Source organism: Culex quinquefasciatus, chromosome 2, assembly GCF_015732765.1.
Source record: "Culex quinquefasciatus strain JHB chromosome 2, VPISU_Cqui_1.0_pri_paternal, whole genome shotgun sequence".
NCBI classification, from domain to species: domain Eukaryota; kingdom Metazoa; phylum Arthropoda; class Insecta; order Diptera; family Culicidae; genus Culex; species Culex quinquefasciatus.
Genome location: NC_051862.1, coordinates 161,967,171 through 161,980,138, shown reverse-complemented (window position 1 = coordinate 161,980,138; position 12,968 = coordinate 161,967,171). Strand labels below are relative to the sequence as shown.

The 12,968-nt window shown below is 32.9% G+C and overlaps 1 protein-coding gene across 5 annotated transcripts in view; it reads right to left on the bottom strand.

Annotated features, from left to right (window-relative positions):
* The window catches only part of LOC6039579 (germinal center kinase 1), a 177,366-nt gene that overhangs the window by 15,068 nt on the left and 149,330 nt on the right, over positions 1–12,968 (bottom strand). For all 5 annotated transcript variants that reach the window (XM_038258054.1, XM_038258052.1, XM_038258053.1 and 2 more), the window contains one exon: positions 2,375–2,884. In XM_038258054.1, coding sequence (XP_038113982.1) covers positions 2,375–2,884 — 510 coding nt within the window. The remainder of the gene's footprint in view (positions 1–2,374; positions 2,885–12,968) is intronic.

The window sequence follows — 12,968 nt, the reverse complement described above, 5'->3', positions numbered from 1 at the left end:
TGGCAGAAATTGACCGATTACCAGTGTTGGAATTAAAGCGAGAAGAAGAAAAGCATTTCTCGCGAGCGAGCGAGGGAGAGAACTTGTAGTACTTTTCTCTTCTCGCTCACGCTCGCATTTTCATTCGCGTTCTCGCTCTCGCAGCGAGCACACGCGAGCGCCTCGTGCTAGCCGTTCGTCCCAAGCAAGCAATTTGTTTATCAGGCTTATGAATGCGAACCAGGCGATGGTACAGGGGTGTAACTTCTATCGCTGTGTTGTTTTTTGTTCTTTTCTAACAAGTTCAACTTCTCGCGAACGGGCATTTCTGGTTCGCGAGAAAGCCCGTTCGCGAGCGGAGGAGAGCACGGGCAATCAGTGAGTTTCTCTCGGCAGCTCGAGACTCGCGGCGAGAACTCGAGAGAGGATTTTTTCTCGCGAGAGCGTGAGAATATCAACACTGCCGATTACAGATTGTCAGATTCCAGGTGTTCCAGGCGTTACAAAATTTTTCAGATTTTTTCCAAATTTTACATTTTCCGGCATTTTCTTATCAAATTCAAAAAAAATTAAATTATCGTTCAAATTTATATTTTTTTAAATTATTTTATTCATTCGCTCCCCTGCTCCATTCATAATTGCTAGCATATATTTATTTCCATTTTTTTTCAATTTGGATTTGGCAACTTTGCCTATCTTAATTGTTACCTGTCTGCTATGAGAAGATAGGACTTGTCACAAGATAGCACACAAGCGACGATGTGTGAAAATATTTTTTTTAACTTTTTAATCACTTATCAAAATTTCCCCTCCCCCTGACCTTGGTCAGAGTCGAGGGACATAAACTTCAAAAAATATTTGCAACGGCCTGATTTTTGTGAAAAAAACGATATTTTAGAAAAAATAAAAAATCGAAATATGACATATTTTTTTTATTTACAGATTTTTTTGGACTTCGTTTTCAAGATATAGCCACCGAAAGTTTGATTTTAGCGAAATATTTGCAGTTTTTCATTTTTTTTTAAATAGTGACCATGAGTGACCGTTTCCTAAAATATTTTTTTTAAAAAAAGTTCAGAAAAATTGCTATAAAGTTGTCTAGGAGACATTGAAGATTGGACCTCGGGTTGCTGAGATAGAGCCGCTTTAAGAAAAAGAAACACGAAAATTGAAATTTTCCTAATCTCACCAAAACAACCCACCATTTTCTAATGACCATATCTCAGCAAATAATGGTCCGATTTTCAATTTACAAATACATGAAAAATTTGTAAAATTTTCCGATCTTTTCGAAAAAAATATTTAAAAATTTCTTTAAATCAAGACTAGCATTTTAAATGCGCGTAATATTCAATGTTTGGCCCTTTTAAAATGTAAGTCTTGATTTTAAAAAAAATCAAAAAAACATCAAAAAGATCGGAAAATTTCACGAATATTTCATGTGTTAACATTGATAATCGGACCATTAGTTGCTGAGATATCGTCATTAGAAAATGGTGGGTTGTGATTTTTATTTTTTTTTATTTTTTTTATTTTTTTTTATTTTTTTTTGTTTGTTTGTTTTTTTTGGCTCTATTTCAGCAACCCGAGGTCCAATCTTCAATGTCTCTTAGACAATTTTATAGCAAATTTTCTGAACTTCTCAAAAAAAATATTTCTAGAAATGGTCACTCATGGTCACTATTTTTAAAAATTGAAAAACTGCAAATATTTCGCTAAAATCAAACTTTCGGTGGCTATATCTTGAAAACCGAGCCCTTTATCAAAAAATCTGTAAAGTACTTTTCGATTGCAAATTCAATTTTGCATTATAAAGTAATGTCAAATTTGTTTTCGCATAAAGCTTCGATTTTTTCCAAAAATCACTATTTTTTCATAAATTCATAACTCGGCGGCAGATTTTTTGAACATGTTTCTCTATGCCCCCCCCCCCCCCCTAAAACATATCAAAAAATCTCGAAAATCAAAAAATACGTATTTTGGGAAATTGAGTTTTAGTGAACAAAAAGTTGATTAAAAAATCAACAATTTTTTTTCCGTGTACCTATTTTTTTTCTCAAAAGTCCTAAACAATACCTACAACTTTGCCGAAGACACCAAATTGATCAGAAAATTCACTCAAAAGTTACAGCTGTTTGAATATTTACATACTATTTTTGTATGGACAGCAGCCAAAATTGTATGGAGACTTGTATGGATGAACCAATCACACAAAATGGTTTAATTTGAGCCAAATCAAAAAATACAAAAAATAAAAATGCGCCAAAATCGGCCAATTTTGAAGAGAATTGCTCGATTTAAGAAGAGCGTTAGTGAGAAAATGTTTCATTTGAAATAAAGCCGTCAAATAACAAAAAAGTGTGTAATTTTACCATGTTTGAACCAAAATACTTACATTTTCGGGATCCTTGTTTAGGCACGCTTCGACAAAGTCTTTGAATGGCTTGGTGTAGCTCCCGGTGAGTTGGGGCGGGTTGTTCTTCGGGATCAGGAACAGCACCCGCATCGGGTGCAGCTCCGAGTTGGGCGGTTCCCCCTTGGCCAGCTCGATCGCGGTGATGCCGAGCGACCAGATGTCCGCCTTGCTGTCGTACATGGACTGCTTGATGACCTCCGGGGCCATCCAGAAGGGCGTTCCGACGAACGTGTTCCGCTTGGAGGTCGTGTTGGTGAGCTGCCCGGCCACACCAAAGTCGGCCAGCTTGACATCGCCGAGCTCGGACAGGAGCACGTTGGCCGCCTTGATGTCCCGGTGCAGCTTCCGCTCGGAGTGCAGGTAGTCCAGACCCTTGAGCACCTCCCGCAGGATGATGGCGATGTGCATCTCCTCGAACAGACCGGCCTTCATCAGGTCCAGGGCCGATCCACCGCCGAGGTACTCCATGATGATCCATAGCTTGGTACCCTGGAAGGAGATGGGAAGAAGAGTTGAAGGTCAGATTAAAATAATACCACCTCAAAATCAATATCAACTCGATAGTGAGGGCGAGAAATCCGTTTCCTTCTCTGAGACTGGGGCTTACAGCTTGAGCCCACACTGATGAAGATGGATTCCGACACGTGAAAAGTAGAACAGAGTGAGCTGCAAGACGCTGCGATTGTGCTGGCTTGACACACAAAAAAAAAACCTGACTGTTACCATCAACGGCGCCTGCCTTGTCAAGTTGTAGATTGCAAGAAACGTTTGCTTTATCACTCCAAAATAATTAAAAAAAAAATCACGTGCGACAAGATACCACTCCGCCAACATCGAAGAACCAACCAAGTCAACCGTCAAGCTGCCTCAACGACGACGACGTGCAAGGATGCACTTTGGTCCCATTTCCGGCGGCAGTCGGCGGTGTGCGAAAATAGATTATGCCGTACCTACTGGTGGGGGTCGTCTTGTGCAAAGTTTTCCGTCACGAGCAGTCATCTCTCTTGCAAAAGGACGCGGCGACACGTGTCGGGGTTGGCATTGGATGGCACACACACACAATCCATTATAATATCACGAAAGATGACGATGGAGACGAGCGAGGAGCATCCTGCCAAAGCAGGTCGGAATCTGGTAAAGTGCACGGTGCCTTAATCGGGAAATTCACACTTTGAGAAAAAGTGACTTGTGATTAAAGGTGGGCAGGTGGGATTGAAGGATTCAGGGTGGCAGGTTGACATTGACGGTATTTAAACCAAATTTTTGGTAGTTGTTTTTAGTGTGGGACTTGAGGATTTGACGGCTTAAGTCATTTTACAAACATACAAGATTTCTTGAAAGAAATTATCTTTGAAAGGTCGAAAAAGGTATAAAAATACCCGAATTCAAGTTGCTTTCAATGAATTGCTCACTTCTTCAAAAGATCAACTCTTCCGTTGCCTTCATCAATTCAATTCAAACGCTTCATATTCCATTCCACAGCGCCCAACTTCCAACTGTGAAAGCTCCCATTTTAACTACTGCCATTTCCCGATATGCACCCACAATCCAACCATTCTCGGTTGGCTCGGTGGTTCGCATAGAAATATAGAAATAAACTAGATAGCTACCTCCAACAGCCTCTCCCACTTGAGTAAAGCTTCAATTCTTAGCCGCTGTCGTTCCATCGTGTTCGTCGTCCTTGCCTCGAAATAGAACCAGCGAAACGAAAACCACTTGACGAAGAATGGAATTTTCATCGCCAAGAGTAAACTGCACTTAACTGAAACTTGATTAAATCTACTAGAAGTGCGTGCATGACTCACTTGCAAACTAAATTGTTTTTTTTTTTAAGGTTGTGTACCACTTACGAGGCGGAATCGTTACCAGAGCTGAAAATGTCAGGGGTCCTGACGCGAAAATCGGCGACGCATACACGATTTTTTCAGATCCATTCACTGAACCGCAAAACCATGACATAAACAAACCCGACTCAGTCGTGAGTGCCCTAGCTCACTGAGCAGCTGCAATGCGAGGCAGTAGTCGACCAACGCTCATTCGACGTTGCACGCACACACATAAAAAAACAAGTTTTTACACCAAAATTTGGTATTTATGCGTGGAAATGTAATTTTGAATATAAGTTATGGTTGTTTTAAGTGTTTTGCACAGTCTAGAACCATTCAATTGTTTAAAAATAGTCAAAATAGTGTTTAGAGAGGATTTTACGAGTCATTCATACGACACGAATTGAGTGAGTGTAGCTCGTTTTTTCACGTCTCTCATTCTCCAGCAGCCGACCGGCACGAGTCAGGCGGCAGTGGTTGAACGGACACAGTAGGCTTACAGTCAGATGCTAGCAGTGAACTGACATTTTGGTTTGCTTCATGTGTACGCTGGGTTGGAAACATTTTGCAGGCCTGATCGTTACCACTGCACAGAAAAAATATGTAAATTTACACAGCATGTAATTACTGATTCTTATGTAAACTCACTCAATAAAATGTTGAAATATGATGTGAGCAACTCTCTACGAAATCGGCCGATTTCGACCATTTGTATTTGTTGTATTTTTTTATTTGACTTAAACTTTGTGGGGGCCTTCCCCCCATTTTATGTTATTTTATTTTAAATCAAGACTAGCATTTTCAAAGGGCCAAACATTGAATATTACGCCCATTTAAAATGCTAGTCTTCATTAAAAAAAATCAAATTATTTTTTTCGAAAAGATCGGAAAATTTTACGATTGTTTCATGTATTAACATTGAAAATCGGACCATTAGTTGCTGAGATATCGTCATTAGAAAATGGTTGGTTCCCGGGCAGACGGTAATAACAAAATTAATGCCACTTCAATAACAAATACTGTTAAAATAACAGAAAGTGTTATGGAATCTTCTTGAAAAATCCATTCTTGCATAAAAGTTTCATAACAGTTTATGTTATCATAACAAAATTTGTTATTGATCTGATATTGGTTGAAAGCCAAAACAACTTGGGAATAACATTTTTCGTTATGGAAGAATACCTCAAATTGTTATTGGGATGATCGGATTAGTTGTTAAAATAACAAAAAATAATAACAAAGATTTGTTCGAAGAATAACTAAAAATGATATTAGTCTGTTATTACAATAACAATCCAATAACAAAAAAATCATAACAACGAATAACAAATCTTTTTATAAATAACATAAAATGCTATTGGCCTAGTATTTTCAAATATCAAAAAATGTTATTCCCAAGTTATTTCCGTCTGCTCGGGATTGTTTTGGTGAGATTTAGAAAATTTCAATTTTCGTGTTTATTTTTCTTACAGCGGCTCTATTTCAGCAACCCGAGGTCCAATCTTCAATGTCTCTTAGACAATTTTGTAGCAAATTTTCTGAACTTTTCAAAAAAAAAAAATATTTTTAGAAATTGTCACTCATGGACACCATTTTTAAAAATCGAAAAACTGCAAATATTTTGCTAAAATCAAAATTTCGGTGGCTATATCTTGAAAACGGAGCCCTTTATCAAAAAATCTGTAGAGTACTTTTCGATTGCAAATTCAATTTTGCATTAAAAAATAATGTCAAATTTGTTTTTGCATGAAACTTCGATTTTTTTTCCAAAATCACTATTTTTTCAAAAATTCATAACTCGGCGGCAGATTTTTTGACCATGTTTCTCTATGGCTCAAAAGTTGCGGATTTTTGTCCCCTAAAACATATAAAAAAAAAAACTCGAAAATCAAAAAATACTTATTTTAGGAAATTGAGTTTTAGTAAAAAAAAATATCTGCAATTTTTTTTCCGTGTACCTATTTCTTTCTCAGAAGTCCTCAACAATACCTACAACTTTGCCGAAGACACCAAATTTATCAGAAAATTCACTCAAAAGTTACAGCTGTTTGAATATTTACATAAAATTTTTGTATGGACAACAGCCAAAATTGTATGGAGACTTGTATGGGTGAACCAATTACGCAAAATAGCTTATTTGGTCATAGGGAAGGCCCCCACAAAGTTTGAGCCAAATCAAAAAATACAAATAAAATCCATTTTCGGTTTTTGTAGAGAATTGCTCCAATGTAAATCTAAATCTAATGTAAATCGTGAATCTAATGGAAACGGAATCTCAAATCTGATGAATTTCTACCCGTATTCGGCTTCCTGTAAATTCCTATTTTTGATTTGCAAAAAAAAACGCTATTTTTAATTTCCTTTTTAGTTTTTTTGATTTGTTTTTGGATCAAATGACAACTTTTCAAAAATTTTCAGAGTGTGATAATTAACTTTGACCATGTTGTGATTTTTTGAATCAATACCGATTTTTTTCAAAAAATCTAAATATTGGTCGCAACAAAATTTCAACTTCATTTTTTGATGTAAAATCGAATTTGCAATCAAAAGTTCTCAAGTGAAATTTTGATATAGTGCACCGTTTTCAAGTTATAGTCATTTTTAGGTAAGTTTTTTGACAATTGTCGCTGTTAAAACATAGTTTTGGAAAGCTGAGTAAATTCTCTAAATTTTGCTTTTTTGATTTTTGATGAAACGACCCTTAGTTGCTGAGATATTACCATTGCGCAGGGTCCAGATCGAAAAATTATGTGGAAAATGGATTTTCCGAAAAATGGTGTTGCTTTGGAGCATTGGTGTCTTCAACAGAGTTGTTGCAAATGGAAAGGGGCAACTTTTGGTTTGGTTGAAAATTAGGATGGTTCACGATTAGGGTGATTTCAGAAATCTAACCTTATATGAATATTTTTGGGATTTTTTTGTCTTCTAGAAAGATGTTGAGGTTCTTTGTGTTTAATCTCGTAATCTACGCCTTTTATGACCATATTTATAGAAAGGATCTGAGCAAATCTTCAAAAATCAGTTTTTGAACGTGGCAATTTAGGGTTAAGTTTTAGAGAAATGTGATGTTCGAAGCACTTTTAGAGCTCTAAAAACAAACCTCTTTTTTTGTTGACAGGTCAATTTGAATTTGGATTTGGATCGAAAAATTTCACGAATGTTTTATATTTAAACATTGAAAATGAGAAATGACATTAGAAAATGAATGAGATTTATAATAATACAATTTCCCTGTTTTTAAATATTTGCATGGCAATATCTCAGCAACTAAGGGTCGTATATATAAAGTTTAAAAAAGCAAAATATATAGAATTTTCTCAGCTTTTCAGAAATATTTTTTTTAAATGAATGACTGTGACTGTTTTCAAAAAATTTACCAAAAAATTGCTAAAACTTGAAAACGGTGCACTTTTTCAAAGTTTTACAAAGTACTTTTAGATTGTAAATTTGAAAAGTTGGCATTTGATGTTCCCTAAAACACATCAAAAAAATAAAAAGAAAATTAAAAATAGCGTTTTATGCAAATCAAGTTTTAGTGACAAAAAGTGAAATTAAAAATCAACAAAAAAAATTTAACCGTGTATCTTTTTATTCAATGTTGCACTTATTCATACCTACAACTTTGATCAAAAAAATCCTTCAAAAGAAACAGATTTTTTAATTTTCATACAGCGTATTTTTATGGACAAATGCCAAATTTGTATGGAAAATTATATGGACATAATGATGCACAATGGCTTCTTTGGGCATACCGAAGGCACCAAAAAAGTATCAGTCGGATTAAAAAAAAAATCAAAAATTTAAATTATAAAAATTTACAGATTTCGTAGATAGTTGTTTTGAAGCGTTTTGTAACATAATCTGCAACAATGTCGAAATGCTTCATATTTTTTTTTAAAGAAGTTTGAACAATTCCAATTTATTCCTTAATTTTTGAAATATTAAATCAATTTTAAATTATAACTAAAACAGCACATTTTTTATCCTCGCCAGGAAAAGACGATAGTCAACCACTACCATTTGCAAGCTTTCATTGGATTGCATTTGCACGACTGGCAGTGAGTCACACCAGCGAGCTTACTGCTAACCTCAAAACGAGCAAGCTCACGTAGAATGACGGAAGCTCTTTCCCCATCGCCGGGCAATTTAAGTGCACAGTAGAAGTAGTCAAAAATTGATTTTTTTTTTCAATTGGACAAAAAAAAATTATAAATATATTTTTTTAAATAAAATTTTCGGAAATTTACTAGAAAATTTCACAGATTTTTTTACTGTGCAAGTCAGCAAAAGCAGCGATGAATCGCATCGGAGAAAATGCGATTGTGGTGATTCTCTAGGAGCAGAGACGATGAGACAATTGCATTCGGTTGAGGAATCAATAAATTTGTGCATAATTGAATTGTTAAATAAGATGCAGAAAGCCAGGCAGCTGAAAGTGGCACTTTGCATTTCGATTAAAGCTAGATTGATTGCTGACGTTCGAGGGAGGGTTTGCAATCGAGAAATGTCGTGGTCCTGAGTGGAAATTTGGAAGGGAAATAGGTTTGGAATAATAATTTTGGCATATTTGGAGGCTTACGATCCCGAGCATGGGTAAATAACAAGGGAAATGCGTAATAATACCTTTCTCTGGTATCAATACCAAATTTTGGTATTCCTGGACCCTTAAAAATTTGTCTTAAGGATTATGCAAGAGCAAAATGTGGTATCATACCAATTTAAGGTATTGTTTTGATATTGCAAAATTGCAGAATTTGTCAATGATCGAACACCACATTTTGGTATTCTTTTGCTATTACATGGTGTCGATCCAAATCCCAAAATAAAATTCCCTGACTTTTCCCTGACCTCTCCAGACCACCATTTTTTTTTTTTTTCTATTTTTTACTAACATATTGTTTGGAGCGTTTTTATGATTTAATGCATTTTCCTTTTTGAATCTAGGTCTTTTTCAACAAGGATTGTATTTAAAGTAAACGGTTTTCTGGATATTTGAAGAAAACATCTTCTTACATAATTTTACAAAAAAAAATTGCTATAAAATTTAAAAAATGGTTTCTACCATGACCAGAGCCTACAGATGAACATTCACACGATCAATACATTTTATAAAAATAAAAACAAAATACAACGTGCTCAAGCTTTTCAAAAAGTCATTATTTATCAAACTTATATATTTGGGTGTTTTGGAATAGATTCCAAATTTAAGCTCGATCTGACCACGGGAACTCCTCCTTGTAACCCCTTGAATGTTGTTTGGGGGAAATATGTGAAATGTAGTTGTACAATCCTTATGTAATCTCGGATCCTGGAAACAACTTTTCCTAAGAGACCAAATTTTATAAATTGTTGAAGACACAAATTCCTTTATTCAGAATTGTTACGGAGAAATCGAAAAAAATCCGCGCCATCCCAAAACCCAATCCGCGCAAAATCCGCGTCATTTTAAGAAAAATAATTTTGCAACAAACATACAAAAGAGTTTCACAATAATTTTGTAATCTCAGAACGCAGAATCTTGAAACGCTGAAAATTTATTTTTGCTAGGATTAGGTAAACTAGAGGAAAAAGCCAAAACAAACATTAAGGCAAAAAAATTTAAAAATTTCAACATTTAGAAATTTAGATCTAAAAACTCAATGAAATCTCTATAAAAAAATAACAAAATTTAAAAATTGTAATAAATTCTCGATCTTGAGGTTTTAAATTTAAGATACAGATGATCGATGATACTCGATGATCTTACCAAAGCGTCACTTAGAAAAATCGAAGCAAATTTTCCTACATCTTCTTCTCAAAATTTCTCTTACCGAAAAAACTCCAAAAACACTTCAAATTATATCAGGTTTTCTGCAATCTAAGATGGTAAAAAAATGGCAGCATTCAAGAACCTAGGAGTTTAAGAATTTAAGAATTTAAGAATTTAAGAATTTAAGAATTTAAGAATTTAAGAATTTAAGAATTTAAGAATTTAAGAATTTAAGAATTTAAGAATTTAAGAATTTAAGAATTTAAGAATTTAAGAATTTAAGAATTTAAGAATTTAAGAGTTTAAGAATTTAAGAATTTAAGAATTTAAGAATTTAAGAATTTAAGAATTTAAGAATTTAAGAATTTAAGAATTTAAGAATTTAAGAATTTAAGAATTTAAGAATTTAAGAATTTAAGAATTTAAGAATTTAAGAATTTAAGAATTTAAGAATTTAAGAATTTAAGAATTTAAGAATTTAAGAATTTAAGAATTTAAGAATTTAAGAATTTAAGAATTTAAGAATTTAAGAATTTAAGAATTTAAGAATTTAAGAATTTAAGAATTTAAGAATTTAAGAATTTAAGAATTTAAGAATTTAAGAATTTAAGAATTTAAGAATTTAAGAATTTAAGAATTTAAGAATTTAAGAATTTAAGAATTTAAGAATTTAAGAATTTAAGAATTTAAGAATTTAAGAATTTAAGAATTTAAGAATTTAAGAATTTAAGAATTTAAGAATTTAAGAATTTAAGAATTTAAGAATTTAAGAATTTAAGAATTTAAGAATTTAAGAATTTAAGAATTTAAGAATTTAAGAATTTAAGAATTTAAGAATTTAAGAATTTAAGAATTTAAGAATTTAAGAATTTAAGAATTTAAGAATTTAAGAATTTAAGAATTTTAGAATTTTAGAATCAGTATGTTTAAAAATGAGTTGAGTGTAGTCCGTAACAACCCTGTTTTTCCATATGTTTTTGTTTTATTTCTTTAATTCTTGAATATATTTCTTTAATTTTTAATTCCATTTCACCATCACTATTTTGCTTACATTTTAGATTACACAAAATTAGACTACGTTGGATCATTTTTAAATCATAGTTCAGTTTAGTTTTGAGAAAAATAAAAATTTAGATAACGAATACTATAGTGAAATTTCGAAAAAATTTCTAACTTTAATTTTTTTTAGAATTTTAGAATATGAATTTAAAAAAATAAGAAATCAACAATTCCAAAATATCACAATTTCAAAATTTTAGAAAATTAGAATCTTTACGCTTTAGAATTTTAGATTATATTTTTAATTTTCAAATGTTCGATTTTTTAACTTTAGATTTTTTTAAATAATTCAATTTTTCTGACAAAATGTATGATTTTCTCTATGGTCCCTATATGCTAAGCAAACGACCAATTTTAGAACAAATCTCTGAGGATGGTGGGGCAACTGCCTCATATTGTCCCACCCTGTGTGCCCTAGTAATTTGTAATTTTCAGTTGAACGGAAATCCAAATCAAATCCAAATTATTTGATTTTCAAACCGAAACATAAATCCCTAAATCCAAATTATTTGATTTTTAGACCTAAACATATTGCAAACAAGCTACGCGCTTTTCATCGTGACCCTTTTCTTAAACATTTTTTTTATATTTTATATGGAGTTCTGCGTTCCTTCCGGGCTGACCAATAGAAAAAATTAATTATTATCAATGTTGCAAAGTTTGGCCTGGAAGACATTCAAATACATCATCAAGGACGAATTTTTAAAAAGAAATGAAATTTTGTAGTAATATTTTTAAGATCATCGAAATTCCCTGACCCAGCATAAAATTCCCTGACTTTCCCTGACTTTTCCAGGTCAAATAAAATTCCCTGACAATTCCAGGTTTTCCCTGACTTTTCCAGAAATCGACACCATGTATTAAAGTGTTTTATCAAATTCCTCTGAAACTATGGGAAAATTTTGACCAATTTTGACAAAATAATTAATTTTGCGCTAAAATGATGTCTCAAAGCGAATTCTTTCATTGAAAACCGGAAATTTCAAACTTGATTTTAAACATTTTTGATATACCCCCTACAGAAATGGCTTAAAATTGTGGAAAATTTTCTAAGTCAGGATGGCAGATTTTGGTATTATTTTTGTATTCAAGTGTTTTATCAAATTCCTCTGAAACTATGGGAAAATTTTGACCAATTTTGACAAAATAATTAATTTTGCGCTAAAATGATGTCTCAAAGCGAATGCTTTCATTGAAAACCGGAAATTTCAAACTTGATTTTAAACATTTTTGATATACCCCCTACAGAAATGACTTGACATTGAGGAAAAATTTCTAAGTCAGGATGCCACATTTTGGTATTATTTTGGTATTGAAAGGTTTCATCAATTTTCTCTGAAACTATGGATTTTTTTTAAATTTTTGACGAGATAATTAATTTTGCGCTAAAATGACTTGAAACCCAAAAATGTTAAAGCTGATTTAATTTTTTTTATGATATACCCACTAATATTTTTTTCAAAAACGTTGAAATTTTTCTAAGTTGGGATAACCAAATACTTTGAAAAACGAGTCAATCAACAGATTATTGAATTTTGGTGAATTTCATTCCAGTTTCATTTTAATAATACTTATTTTTCAATCTTGTTATTTTTCAGAAGCTTCAAGAACTTCAAGTACAGCCGTTCATCAATGACAAATGCATTCGGTGTGGTGAAGAATATCACTAAAAACAACATGGAATCATCAGGTGAGTAGATTTGGTTGTTGCATAAGGATCATTTGCGTTTTTTTCACTAACTGCAACTGCTGCACTAAAAATGGTATGAAAATAGCAAATTTTAGTATTACTTGTGCAAATACCAGCGACCAAAATGTGCTCTTGGTTGCCCAGTAATAGATGGTAAAATACCATGAAATCAAACCAATATCATGTTTGTGGAAGACCACAGGAATACCAAAATATCATTTTCCAAGAGCGCGGGAATACCTAAAATTA